General features: G+C 34.4%; 1 protein-coding gene across 2 annotated transcripts in view; it reads right to left on the bottom strand.

Moving 5' to 3' along the window:
- The window catches only part of LOC128229395 (kinesin heavy chain-like), a 52,031-nt gene that overhangs the window by 36,070 nt on the left and 637 nt on the right, over nt 1-15,324 (bottom strand). The window contains exons 2-13 of one of the 2 annotated variants that reach the window (XM_052941299.1): nt 14,464-14,490; nt 9,500-9,587; nt 8,550-8,728; nt 6,932-6,980; nt 6,447-6,502; nt 5,392-5,479; nt 4,759-4,883; nt 4,003-4,107; nt 3,253-3,401; nt 2,451-2,599; nt 1,631-1,812; nt 759-932 (exon numbers count right to left, since the gene is read on the bottom strand). In XM_052941299.1, coding sequence (XP_052797259.1) covers nt 759-932; nt 1,631-1,812; nt 2,451-2,599; nt 3,253-3,401; nt 4,003-4,107; nt 4,759-4,883; nt 5,392-5,479; nt 6,447-6,502; nt 6,932-6,980; nt 8,550-8,728; nt 9,500-9,587; nt 14,464-14,490 — 1,371 coding nt within the window. The remainder of the gene's footprint in view (nt 1-758; nt 933-1,630; nt 1,813-2,450; nt 2,600-3,252; nt 3,402-4,002; nt 4,108-4,758; nt 4,884-5,391; nt 5,480-6,446; nt 6,503-6,931; nt 6,981-8,549; nt 8,729-9,499; nt 9,588-14,463; nt 14,491-15,324) is intronic. The other variant, XM_052941308.1, reaches the window with a different exon arrangement.

The following is a 15,324-nucleotide window of genomic DNA, read 5'->3' as shown; positions in this document are numbered from 1 at the left end:
ACCACAGGTGTATCTTAAACTTGTACATCTTCCTCCCTTGACTTCATTCTTGGCTGCGTCATACTTCTGTGGAGTGACAGTATCCATAATATATGATAAAAAAAATTTCATTTACCATGACCTTAGCAGCATCATACTTCTAAGACAGAGAATCAGTCACCATTCGAGACTCTTTCTCCTTCTGTGTGTTTACAAATTTAGTGTCACATGTGTACTTCTCAATTTATGTCCACATTATTTTTACACAAGAGTATAATTTTACCTGTTCTTGACTTCATCCTTTGCAGTGTCATACTCATAGGAGAGAGTGGTAGCTTTAGCTTGTAGGGACTCAATCTCCTTCCTGTGTGTTCACAGAGCTGGTGCCACATATGTACATTTCAAATATGTCCACATTATCTTCTAATAAGTGTAACTCTTACCTGTTATACTTCCATGACTTCATCCATGGCAGAGTCATACTCCTGAGAGAGAGTGGTGAGTCGGCTTGTAGGGTGACAGGGTCTCAATCTCGTATTTGTGTGTTCACAGACTTTGTGCCACATGTGTACATTTCAAATGTGTTATTTTGCAATGAGTGTAACTCTTACCTGTAAGACTTCCTTGATTTCATCCTTGGCAGAGTCATACTCCTGAGAGAGAGTGGTGAGTCTGCTTGTAGGGTGACAGGGTCTCAATCTCGTATTTGTGTGTTCACAGACTTTGTGCCACATGTGTACATTTCAAATGTGTTATTTTGCAATGAGTGTAACTCTTACCTGTAAGACTTCCTTGACTTCATCCTTGGCAGAGTCATACTCCTGAGAGAGAGTGGCAGAGTCGGCTTGTAGGGACTCTTTCTCCCTCCTCTCCTGAGCGATCAGCTCCTCCTGCTCCAGCAACTGTTGTTGTATCTTCTCAATCAGCTGGCATTGCTCATTGATTTCATCATCCTGGGGGTAAATCAATGGTATTGTAAAAGATATATTGTCAATTGAAATCCATGTTGTTATTAAACAGGTACAAAAGCAACTCATTATTGTTGTTTGATTTGATTTTTCATTTGTTTTATTGGAAACAAAGAAAAAATTGTTTTATTGGATACAAACAAAAAATTAAAGGCCGTATGTTCATAACTTGAATAATTAATAATAACTTCTCAATATGCTAACAACATCATTAATGACATCAATGTTAATTTTAAACGTGAACACTTGAATGATGTGCTACTATACTAAATATAGACAAGTGCAGCTAAAACAGCTGTCTCAAATCTTGTTAGAAATACTGCAATTCACAAATGTACCCATTAAACACTTAGAGCATTCAAGATTCGAAAGAAAACAATGGGGACGTTAACAACATTTTTAACTTAAACAAAATTCTGAACAACCAGCCCCTTGATTATTCGAGGGCTAAGTGCAATACAGTTTAAACACCATGCAAAGAAGGGGTTGCCTATGTCTTTTATACTAAGCTCTTGAAATTCTCAACTGGCCAAATGAAAGCAAACAAATTCCAGCTGGACGTTATAATATGTTGCTCTTTCATGTTTAAATTCTGTACAATTCGAAACAAAAAGAAATATGAGCAGGTCTCTTTAAAACACCATGAAAGACTCTTAAAAGATCTTAACATTGTAAAAGCACACCTTATCATCAAGAAGCTGGTACAATTTCATCTTGTCAGCCTCGAAGGAAGCTTTGTCTGCCTCGGATATGACAATAGAACCCGTCATACTGCCAATCATTGATGTAGAGGGCGTAGCAGTCATGGAATCCTCGGTGCCTGCTTTCTTAACATCAACTTGTTCGTTTTCGGGAACTGATTGGCCTGTAAGAAAGATAGGAGAGTCAAGTGAATATAAACATGCTGATGGAACCAGTCATTACGCTGATCATTGATTTAGAGGCCATGATAACCATGAAATCTGCAGTGCCTGCTTTTTTAACCAGAGACACAAATGTAAAAACACCACTAACAGACCTTATGCATCAAACAGCTTTATCAATACATGATGGCATTACTGCCTTGAAACAGCCAAGCTTTAAATAATTATGAACTTTTTTATCCTGCCTACAAATACTCATGAATAAAAATTAAAAAGTTTAAAACATGAAATCAGTATTACATCAAACACTTCACTAACTTAATGAGCGCAGTAGTTCACCAAGAGGGTAAACTCACTGCTCCTCCTAGCAGCTGACTCAGCCTGAAGCTTTTCAAGAATCGGCTTCAATTCAGAGTTCGTCTCCTTCTCAAATTCATATCCCCCACCCCCAATATATATCTTACAAAAACTAAAATCATCCCCTGAACTCACTGCTCCTCCAAGCAGCTAACTCAGTCAGAACCTTTCCAAGTATCCTCTACAATTCAGAGTTCTTCTCTTCCTGAATCTCATATCCCCCCTTCCATTCATTCTAACCAAATATATCTTACAAATGGGTGAATCATTCCCCCCTACTCACCGCTCCTCCAAGCAGCTAACTCTGCCTGCAGATTTTCAATGACAGTCTTCAGTTTGGAGTTCTTTTCCTTCTCTCTCTCATATCTCCGTTTCCATTCCTCGGCAGTCAGCTCCTCGTTCACACACACCACATTCTTGATCGTCTTGGCTCTAGAGGGGTGTATAAAAATATATGCTTTTGTAATATCCCAACGACATTTTTCCAAAGGGGGGAAAATAGTGTGTAAAAAGCGTTTGCTTTCATATTTTCATGATGATAATTAATGATCTTTCACCAGAAGGGGAGATATATTATTTAAAAGTATTTGCTTTTGTATTTTCCTGGTGATGATTTATTATCTTGCTCTAGAGAAGGAGAAATATTATTACATTGCCTTATCTTTCTTAAGAAGGGAGATATTCTGTGTAAAAATAATTGCTTTTTATTTTCCTGTTTTCATTTTATGATCTATTCTTGATGAGCTTGATGACAGATTTTGCTATCATTTAATATTTTAGATTTTGAAGTATCAAAGAGGAATCAAATGAAGCAGCAGACAAGACCTCTTCGTGTTTACCCTTCAGACATAATGTGCATTTGATACAAGTCTGTCAACCATGTTTAGACGTCTGTAAACCATTTGAAATAACGTAATCACTTTTTACAAACATTTTTGTAATTAATTTATCTCTTAGTTTAGTATCATGTAGAGTAACAGATAAAAGTAACAGATTTACTACTTCAATATTAATTGGATATCCTACATATACAACATATCAAGTTTGCATTATTCAATCCATATAAAAGAATGCCAAGTTCCCACCTCTGTCCAAACAGCAGGGTAGACTTGGTCTCAGAATCGTTATACGATGCTGGAGAACAACAGATGATCATTGTTGTGCGAGCGTTGCCTCCTAAACTCTCCTGTAGGATACGGGTCAGCTTGCTGTCTCGATAGGGAACGTGGCTTTTCTGTAATGGGGTGAATAATAAGTTAGATTTGTTAGATTAAACTTGTCAGACTGGTTATATTATGCAGGTTAACAACATCAGATGGTCAATGTGGTGTTAGTGTTGCCTCCTAAACTCTCTAGAAGGATACCGGTCAGCTTGCGGTCTCTATAATAACTCTTCTGGAGCATGTATTATGATTTATGTAAATTACATATTCAGATATAAATTTCAAGATCTGCAGCAGGGAATTTTCTCAAAGAAAGAGAAGGACTTTAGCCTTATATTGGACTGAGGAATGACAGTTTCAAAGGTTAAGACAATTTTTCGGAAAGCAGAATTCAAAGAAATTTTGGACAGGAAGAAGCTTATTAACAACCACTGCCGCTCAAAGGTCAAATATGACATGGTTTACACCTGAACATCAAAGGTATGTACAACGGAATTGTATCAAATGATAACAAAACTGCAAAACAAGATTATACATATATTTCCCCCAGCCAGGGCGGAGATGACACAACCTAAAACAAACATGGACTTGTACAGGTAATCTATTGAACTGTACAATATGTTACTATATTTAATGACAATATTTAAATCAGCAAAACAAGGTTATACATACATTTCCCTCAGCCAGTGCAGAGATGACATTTCCGAGGGCTGACAGTGACTTGTTGATGTTCTTGGCTTCATCCAGCACTGCACCCTCTGCTCCGGTCTTGCTTACCTGTACAACAGAAGGAAGACATGCAGTTATTAATCATCTCACTCAAGTTTCACAGATTTTTGAACCCTTGATATTTCTTGGTTTTCCTCTAAGTTCTGTTTTTTGCATCGCTTTTTGTTTTTTATACCTACTGATGATTTTAATAAATTGGTTGTATGTAGCCATAGTGTTATCATGTGTATTTATTAAAAAATTTAAGCCTACAGCTTCTTTCTAAATATTGTTTGCAGTTAAACATATATATTTGTTTTTAAGCACTTTTAACTGTATGTGTTTATGATAAAAGAGCTATATAAATGGGGTATAATAATAATAATCATTTCAATAATAATAGTCTCGATTGGTTTCATCAGAATATGCTATGAAGCAATGCATATATAGCTTATTATTGCTAAGCTTATTTACTCTTTAATTCTGTACACAAAACAAATTATAGCCTGCAATAAACATGACTGAGGTACTAACATACATGTGAGCACCATTACGGAAATAAACTAACCATTTCACTTCCAGCCAAGTCAACCTGGCGTCAACTACATGTAGGTTTACACCACTATTTCTCTTGTGATCACCAAAAGGCATTGAAAAGGGCACTCAGTACCCTAGTAACTAACAGGGCATTTATAATCATTGTATTTTAGCAGGACTCACCTTCTCACTTCCGGCCAAGTCAACTAGGTAAAGTTTGCCACTCAGTTTCTTCTGTGTGGCTGTGTTCTCTTGCTTCACATTGATCAGAAACACGCTGTGGCTTCGACTGCTGTGCTCATTCATATCTGAAAAACAGTTCGAGGTAATGTTAACTTAGGGGCAATTCCTTTAAATTGTAACTTTTCAAGTGTCAATACATACAGTTTGTCGAATTTGTACATTGACGTCAATGATTCAATGCAAACAAAAAATGCCAGATTTCGAGACAATGAATTGTTTTTTTATCTCGCATATCTGCAGTGTGCTTCCTCAGGGCCCTCAACATGCCCATTTGGGTCTGAATGCCAATGGAAATCTCAATCCCCGATGAAACAAAATCCTGCTTATGATAAACCCATGCTTACAACAGGGGTGCTGTGGAGCCTTGCTGAATATGATTTACATGACTGCATGTTTTATACCAAGTTTCATTTGAATTTCTGATCTTTTTTTTTGAGTTATGACGGACGAAGGTTAAAGTTTTCACAAAGAGTTACATACAACCGAGGCTATCACAATATTTAGTCTTGTAAAACTGATGAGCTTAAAATAGATTATATCAGTCAAACTGGGTGAAAGATTCCCTAAACTTACTGGTGACTGCCACATGTCGGTTCGACTTTCCTTCATCTATAGTCTCCATCACTTCTTCAGGGCTTGACACAAACCGCTCCGTTGCCCCCTATAGAAGAAGGAGTATAATGATGCTCAAGAGTAAAACGGGTTCAAATTTACAATTTATGTGAGATAAATCTCAAATACTGAGTCAATAAATGTCCCTCATTGTGACACCTTACTGTATTGCAATATTTGAAGAGACTGTGTAAGGGCTGTTCCAATTAAACATGCAACCTACCACACACCCTTTCAAATTGGACACCATCCTCTTTGGGGTTTATTCAGTTACAAAAAAGTTACCAGAAATCTCTCCCTGTAGAATTATGTTTATTAATCTTTCTGGCATGGGTTGCATGTTGGCATATTTTACATATAAAATAATTAATTCTACTTTGCGACATCTACTTTCACTTTGTTTTTATCTGTTTCGCAAATCTAGTTTCACTTTGAATCTTCCGGTTTTTAAATTAAATATAATCATAATTTTTCAATGGCTGCAATTATGATAGGCTGTTTTGTTGAAATGCTTGGGAAGAAAATTCCACTGTTATGTCATTCGATCTTTGTTTGGCATGAGTCAGTTGACTTCAAAATAATTTCAAAATAAGATAATTTAATTAAATTAATTTATATTTTAAATTAGAATTATTCATATTTCAAATCTATGTCAGGACTAAGTTAGCAGCTGTATAAACATAACTATCATTTTGCATTGTTCTTTTTTTTTCAATAAATAAGTTTCAACTTTGATATTAAGTTGCATAAGAGCTGAGGATAATAAAAAGTAAACAGAAACTTCCCCTATACAAAATTTCTTTAATTCCTCTTACTGGCAAGGTTACATGTTCAAATGGAAAAGCCCTAAGCATGAAAAGTCTTATCTGCATGATAATCATGAAATAAGTGGAAACTAAAGCAACTTATTGCTTCACTCCATCGAGTTGTGGAAACAGATGGGAACTCTGACAAATGAGAAATTAATTATAGTGTAAATACCACTCAATTCAGCGGTAACAGATTTCTGAGCCTACCTTCACAAAGGTGACTTTATTCTTATCCTCGTGCACAGAGAGATTGGTTTTTGTCACTGAAATGAAAATAATGTTTGCATTAACCAATCAATATTGCAGAATGTCAACAATAACACCTGAGAATTTTACAACAGATTTGTGCGTGCTTAATCTAAGATTTTTTTAGTAAGATAACTTAATATATGACAGGTTCGAACTGTAAGAAAAACTTTTTTGTCACTGGAATTAAAAAAAAATGTTAGCTTCACATGCTAGTTTTACAACAGAGTTAAGTGTTGTAAATTTTAGAGTTTCTTAGTACGACTTCAGATATGAAAGATTCTAGCTGTAAGAACAATCTGTAAGTCTGCAATGACCTAAAAACATTCCTTCTTAACCAACACAGTTTAAATGCTTTAGCAGTTTCCTATTATATCATATACAACACTTAAATTTTATAATAGCTTGGAGTTCCTTTTTTTTTTTTTTTTTTTTCCTACACTCACCATCTAGAAGATCTCTGATTTTGTCCATGTAAATCTCAAAGTAGGATACCTGTAAATGAACAATAACATTAAAAACAAAAGTTTCAACATTTTCAAAGCAAATTTAAGTTCATCTTTTAAAAATGACTTGATTGCATTTCACTCTTAACTGCCAAAAAATGTTGGTTTACAATTTTAAAATGTAATATCCAACGTACTATATTAACTATATTTAGATAAACTCATATTTATAAAGATCTTTCTTTCAAAGAGTTATAATGAACATTTGAAACATTTAACAAGTAGAATATAAAAGTTTGCAGATAATATCTTCTTTAAAAGATTTTAAGTGCTCGATATTGTATTTTGTTTAATGGGATGTCAATATTTCAGAATTCTTCTGCCGTACATGTACATTTATTTAGGTAAATCAGCAGTCAGCTATTATTGATTTGAATCAGGAATCACTAGAATTGAGCAGAAGCTTGGTTAGTGGTTGTATTCAATAATCAACTTAGACTGAAGTCTAGGATTCGAATTTAAGTATTTTGATTGGTCTGTATATTTAGCCGACCAATAGGCTGAATGGAATCACTGAGTCATGTCTAAGGATAAGAAAGGTAAGGATAAGATCAATATTGAAGACTGGCACAGTAGACAAAATATAATCTTGACCACTAGACTGGTAAAAGGATTGTTAGTATTAGTTAACCAAAATAAATTGGTTGAGGGTCTTCAACTACCAGGGGTTATGATTACCTACAGTCTAACGTCAGACTTCACTTAAGAGGCAAAACTGAAAATCTTAATTTCATTGTTACTCTCTTCCTAATATATTTGATTATGAAATTACATATTTCAAATTGCACAATAACTCATGTTTATATATGTAAATTAAAAGGAAATCAGATGATTCTTTGTAATTTGATAAAAATGTTTTTCTGGGGTGAGACTTAGACGTGGAATTATTCGTAATCATGGCCACAGACCAATTTATTTTGGTAACTGCATACTAATAAACCTTATACCATTACTAATACATCAAGAAACTATCAGCGAAAAGCAATCAAAGTTTAGTTAGTATTTTATTATAAATATTTTATTAAATAACTATTAATTATTAGCCCTTAAACACAGCATTTGCCTCCCCGAATAATACAAAGGCCTCCTCTATAACAGTGCCAATATCTATATCAGTTAGCCTTCGGCCTCGTGCCAATACGACTGCCCTCGGACAAATAACAGTGCCAATATCTATATCAGTTAGCCTTCGGCCTCGTGCCAATACGACTGCCCTTGGACAAATAACAGTGCCAATATCTAAATCAGTTAGCCTTCGGCCTCGTGCCAATACGACTGCCCTCGGACAAATAACAGTGCCAATATCTATATCAGTTAGCCTTCGGCCTCGTGCCAATACGACTGCCCTCGGACAAATAACAGTGCCAATATCTATATCAGTTAGTCTTCGGCCTCGTGCCAATACGACTGCCCTCGGACAAATAACAGTGCCAATATCTATATCAGTTAGCCTTCGGCCTCGTGCCAATACGACTGCCCTCGGACAAATAACAGGGCCAATATCAAATCACTTATTTATTAACATATAATAGTAGTTGAGTAAGAAGAAGCCCCATACTTTAATATGAAACTCTAGGTTCTCATCCATGCCGTAGATAAAGTTGAATATATCCTGGACGATTCTCGGGATGATTCCCTGCAGGTCGTCATTACCCATAACACCTTCCATAGTATGGGTCTTGCCGGAGGATGTCTGTCCGTACGCGAATATCGTACCATTGTACCCACTCAGTACATCTGTAAGGGGACAAATAACCAACATGTAACTTTGAAATTGACAGTAGTATTAATTGAGCTCATTCATACAGTACTATGTAACCAAAACCAAACAGGCACCACTTCACATGATGGTGATAACGTGTACCAAATATCAAAGTAATACCTCCTAACCTGTGCAAGTAGTTCACTCCATAAACATTTTTTAACAAACATGATGACTCCAATACAATCCCTATCAAACTTTGCTTGCACGGGGTTCAAACTCTGCTTGTGAATGCTTGTAACGCTGAACAATAGTGGTTCAATTGGTGTTTTACTTCCATTAAGAATAATCCTTATAAAGCCTCTTTTCAATCCCTCTGTGACTCAGTGTAAAAATGTCTTAGAGAGTAGTTCAATACACGAGAAATGGAGATTTGGATGTTAAAAGCGAAGCTCAATAAGATTGGGTTTCGGAGTACATCTAATGAAACATTGTACATGTATACCTAGTTTCCAGTGTTTGTCATGCACAAATTCCATGATTATGATTGCCGAAAATTGCATGTATTACTTGTTTCAAAGTCATTTACAATAACCTGTGGCCATTGAATTAACATATATCTCTATTTATAATCAATTACCAGGGCCTAAAATGTTTTTAGGCCTTTCAAAAAGGACATCAGTACCGGTCACCGTACCACTCACTCAAACAGGCTTGTGAATGATTCATTTATCAGCTGCTGTCTTTGCAATAAAAACTTAACCACATCAGTTCAAACTGCAAGTTCTTTACAACAAGCTACTAACCTGCCACAATTGGCTTGGCAGCCACTGTGTACACATACTCCTGGGAGACGTTCGGCTTCAGCACTCGATCAAAGGCAAACACCTTGGCCTAAAATGTATGTGTAAAACATGCGTCAACCCTCTGGGAAAAGGTGTACAGGGTACATGTGCATGCAAGAAATAGGATCAAGCTACATTGTTGTCTGTAATACAGCACGGCTTTCCCTCTTGCAGGAAACTTGGGTCCCAGAAGCTATGTTTTGGCTTATGAACCCCAGTTTTTAACTTGCTTTGCATCTCTGTAAGCCCCAATATAAACTATTAATTGAGAATGAACTGCACTATTTAGATCCCATGAAATGACATTGGGATCAAGTTTGACAAGGGAGAATTGGCAGAAGAAATCTGCTTAAATAATCAAACCATACCTTTTTGAGCCCAGTGAGAGTTTTTTCTCTATTAATTGAAATGCATCCATATGTCTGTTGATATATTTTAATATTATCAAAAGGACCATACAAAAAACATGATTTGATAATAACTTATAATTACTTTCACTGGTTTTAATATCCAGTTCGACCCCTAAGGGCAAATTGAAAATCTTAAAATAGAAAATCATTATTTGTATTGTGAAAAAAGAAAATTCACTTGACTCTTGAGCTCTTTATTAGGTATAATTTGTGAATCTCATTTCTTAACTTTCCCTTCAGAAAGTGAGAACTGGGGCCCTCACACTCACCCAAGACCCTTTTTAATACATACAATGTAACTTGATCAATCAGGATATGTTTTTGAAACAAAAATTACAATACTTTGTCTTCATAAAAGGAAAAGGAAATTGAAGATAATGAATGTAAGATGAGTTACATGACATAAGTACCATTGACCTTAAGTTACATACCAGTATAGTGCTTTTATGAATCAACAGAAAATACAAAAACATGGTTGATAATTTGACAAAAATCATTGAATAATGTTTTTTTTATAAAAAAAACACATCAATTTGAAGCAGTGTTCGTGAAATAATGTTTTCTAAATAAACACACAGTAAAATTTCAAATAAGCATAAAAGCACCGATGTAACTAAATTTGTATTTTTATAACATAAGAAATCAAGTTGAAAATATGTGCAAATAACACAGACACTAACATTGCACGTATAAGTGAAGATCCTAGAAATTTGTTTTCTTCAAATCATTTCAACTACAAAAAAGTCAACAATACAAACAGGAGTTTTTCGGCATTTTTTGCTTGCTGATTTCATCTCTACTTCTGATGCCAAAAAGTAAGTTTTCCCAAAAAAAGTTCAATAATAATCTCAATCAGATATCCTATTCTTTCAATTATAAAAAAGATCTGTTTGAAAATACTTAATGCAGGTGTAAAAGTCCACAAATAAAACAGTATTTAAACTTATTATTATAAATAAAATAAAATTTGTGAAAAAAGACTAAAAAAATGCAATTCCAAGGATATACTAGGAAGGTCATTTACTCCAAAATACCGAAAAAACCTGGACAAACAAAAAAAACCAGATGTTTCATTAGTGTTTCAGTAAAATAGGCTAATAATTACTTATAATAGGCTGATTTCCAAAACATGATGTATGACACTGCTTGTATGGTTTATATTATAATGCAAAATTAGTTTCAATTCAAATAAACATAACAGTATACATGCATGTACACATTAGTTTTATAACCGGAACCAAATTTTCCAATAATATGTAAACAAGACAAAACATAAATAGAAATGTGTGGCAAAAACAAAAGTGAAATATACAAAAAATGAAATAAGTAAGTAATAAATACATCAAAGTAATATATCTACTATTAGTATAAATATAACTAACTGACTATAGCCAAACAGAGTATTAGTTGCCAACAATGTATAGAAAACAAGACAGCATGCAAAGAGACATTCCGAAGCTTAGTCAAAGAAATGTGATCAGCTGAGATCTAAATTCTTTGAAAAAGAAATCATACTACTCTATAATATCATTTTGTATCACTATTTACTTCCCCCTCCCAACCCCCATAAAAAAATTGTTGTCTCTTAATCACTTGGGCAATGGCATTTCTTTTCTCCTTTTCTAAAAATACTTATCCATCTATTCAGAAGAATTTCATAATGGCGTCATGCTGGCTAAATGAAAACCTGACCGTGAATTATGTCTATGTACTGGACCAGACTTTTCTAAAATATACTTATCCATCCAGGAACTTCATTATGGCATCATTCTGGCTAAATGAAGACCTGAGCCTGAATTATTGTTTATGTATTGGTCCAGACTTTTCTAAAAATACTTAGATCTATCAGAGGCATTTCTTAATGGCGTGCATGCTTGCTAAATAAACACCTAACCCTGAATTATTGTATATGTTTGGGTCCAGACATTTATAACCCGAACAACTGTTCAATGCATCGATTTACGTCATATGTTATGAGCATTTATAGTGCAACCAAGATTTTACCACGCAAACAAAATATCAGAGCAGAATTTGCTGCGATAGGAAATACACTATAGGAAAAACGACGCAAAAGACCGATTGAGTCAGATGTGTAGGAATCAATACGGCTATGATCCCAGTCTGGCACAGCTAACATGTACATATAATCTGCAGACGGTAGCAGTATTACATTGTATTGGACCCTTGCTATTAGCCTTCCTAGGCATTAATGTAGTTCTGGAAATTAGCGTTAGACTCCAAGACACCTATTACAAGTAAAAACATTTTGGAGCTTGCTCAAAATTTGGAAATTACATGACCAGACTGGACAATTGGATAAAAGAATTGACTTTTAATTGTAGTCATCTTTTAAATGTTAAACCTGTTCAGCCAACCTTGGGCGGTTCTTGCTGTTTTATTTGAATGAAATGAAAAATGAATATTCACAAACTGTAAAATGTCAATGAGATGTTTTGTGCAATAAATTCCTTGACTAAACATTTTGTGAAATGAATTGGAAGCACAACAATGCTACTGCCTACTGGTATCAATTTTTGGCACCATATGATAATAGTGACCACACTATCACAATGTAGTTAGTCACATTTTACTAAAATATTTGGTAAGAGCCAGTAACGTGATAAGAACTATGTATACCATTTAGGTTAAAGAAGAAGAAAATCCAAAAGAACATAACATGAAAGCCAACTAGACAAAAAGTAAACATAAACACAGAAAACAGAACTAAAACTTCCCATAGATACGGAAAAACAAAAACAAATGCTCTAATCTATAACGTTATCAAAAAGGTAGGCTAGCTGACCACAAATTGAAAAAAGAAGTTCAACAAAGCTAGGAACAGTTTAGAATATGAATATAATGCGCATTACCATCATAAATATGAGTACATTTGTAAATGATTATTGATTAGTATGTTGTTATAATGTTGTTGTTTTTATCTAAACACCATATTATTACAGATATGAATTGAGCACACACATACATGTATTCTAGCAGACTGTATACACAAGGATTAATAATCTAATTGATTGATCATCTCAGACGCAACTGCATGCTATGATGACAATTTGTGGGTTAAAGCCAGGAGGTACCAAGCAACACTTGAAATATACACACAGAAGGTTTTGGTACCTTCTAGCTTTAACCCATGGCCTATAAATTAGTATTGGTGCACCAGACTGATTCTTAAGAACTTATTAACGATGATATCATATACATAGCGTGATATTAAACCAAACAACTTCAAATATAAATAAGAGCCCTTTCAATTAACAGTTCAAGTATATGGAAAATTGACCAACTAAAGTTTACTGTAGATGAAAGCAGTATGCAGTAATTCCCCAAATATGAACAATGCTAGTCCATTTCAGATTTTACCTGATTTTCCCCACCATGCGAATTATCTATTCTAGCGCATTACTTATTCTAGCGCATTATCTATCATGAAATTTGGCCTCACTGTCAGTCTGATAGATGGCAGATTGTATGTGCATAATGCATATCATTATACCGTTACAGAATAATGTTATCAAGAACCACCTAACAGGGACTTGTTCACAATTTCATGTGGCAAACATTATTATGGTAACATTATTGTTTTAAATTTGTTTAAATCAAGCTATTTTACTTATTTTTATGCACAAACTCCAATCAGCAACTGATAGATTCTCATTTGTACAGAATTTAACAAATCCAAGGCTAAAGGCAATCAATTTTCAATAGCGTTCCTTCAAAAAGAGTTTTCGATCCTACTTTTTAACAAAAGAGTTCTTATTTAAACTCTTGATGTGTTATCAATGTTACAAGCATCATCTTCACATTTCATACAAAAAAAGGTTCTTCAATGTCTGGCCCTATAAAGCGTGAACGAATCCCTTTAAAAATTGTGTTGGATACATCTCATTTTTGATCTATGTTTTTGTTATCAACTGACTGCAAAATTTCAAAATGTATTGTAATTGAAAGCACCTTTTTGCCTAGACTTTGCAATACCAGTTAACAATGAAGAGGAATGATAACTAGCCAACAAAAATGGTCTAATCCCCAAGTTTAGACAGGCACAAATGTTTATGCTATAAAAATGGAATGTATAAGTAAATTCTACCTGACTTAATAGAGATACATGTAGATAAGTACAAATTAAACTTTCCCGATTGACATATACTCATAAAAAGGCCATCATTTTGCAACATGTTTTAGATTAATAGTTAAAATTCATTTACGGAAAGCCAAGAAAAGATTTTTTTACTAATTTTCATTTATACTTATTTTTAATCAATCATTTCTGTATTAAGTAGGTTGATATCAATGCACTGAGAGTTAGATACATTTGATGTATATAAAGAAATATACCACCATAAGGTAAATGAATTACAACTGATCCTATTGAATATGAATGGCATTTTATAAATTCTCAAGTAATAGAAGTACAGAACCAAGGCAAATTCAACACATCTTTTAAACATTTCTGCCTGACTATACATTGTGTTACAAGTGACAGTTGTTTCAACTCACAGGGCCACGGCTTTCTGATCCTAAACCCTGAAATATGATTCACAATGAAACTATGAGGCAGCAAATAAATAGCACATCAAACCCATGAGCACTCATGATCATGTCGCTAACTAGTATCTCAGACATATAAACCATGGATTGGAAGTTCTATGTCTAAATAGAAATTTTAAATGCTCGCATTCGGTGACATTTCATTCGCAGTGATAGTTTTACTAGCAGAATTTACAGATACTTGAGCACACTCAAGAATTTGGAGTAAATTATTTGTGAATTTACTGTTTCACCAATATATATATCTGTGACTTTACACATTAATAACTATACCCATTCAAATATTTCATATTTTTCAATTTCAATCAATTTAATTTCTAAGTCCATATCATTAAAAAGGTAATTTGCAAATTACACGGACATATAAGTGGTTTACATGTCCATGCTATTTATAAGCAGAGCTGAGCTGACAGAGTTTGCCAATTATCTCTGAATGAAGAACTGGTGGAATTCCCGCCCCCCCCCCCCCCTGATACTTGCAGAAGGCGAGCTAATTAATGTCACATATATTCCTTTAGATCTTATCATTCAGTGTTCTCAATAAGAACCAGTTGCCGGCCAAAATGGACAGTTCAAATGGCTATTGGGCTGGTTCAAATCTGGAAAAACAAATGGATTTTAAGTAGTAGCTGTTCGGTTACTTTAGTATTTGAGACGGTTCAACTGAAACTTATTGAGAACCCTGTCACTGATATCTGCAGTCTCCAATCCATGATGTATACCTCCGTGCACAAAAGTAGTTAATCAAAATTATTGAAAAATAATAAAAAAGTACTTAAAAAACATAAGACTAGAGTAAGATTTTGAAAT

The sequence above is a fragment of the Mya arenaria genome, chromosome 1 (assembly GCF_026914265.1).
Source record: "Mya arenaria isolate MELC-2E11 chromosome 1, ASM2691426v1".
Lineage (NCBI taxonomy): Eukaryota > Metazoa > Mollusca > Bivalvia > Myida > Myidae > Mya > Mya arenaria.
The sequence above is the reverse complement of the archived record's forward strand: the minus strand, read 5'-3'. Positions and strand labels throughout refer to the sequence as shown.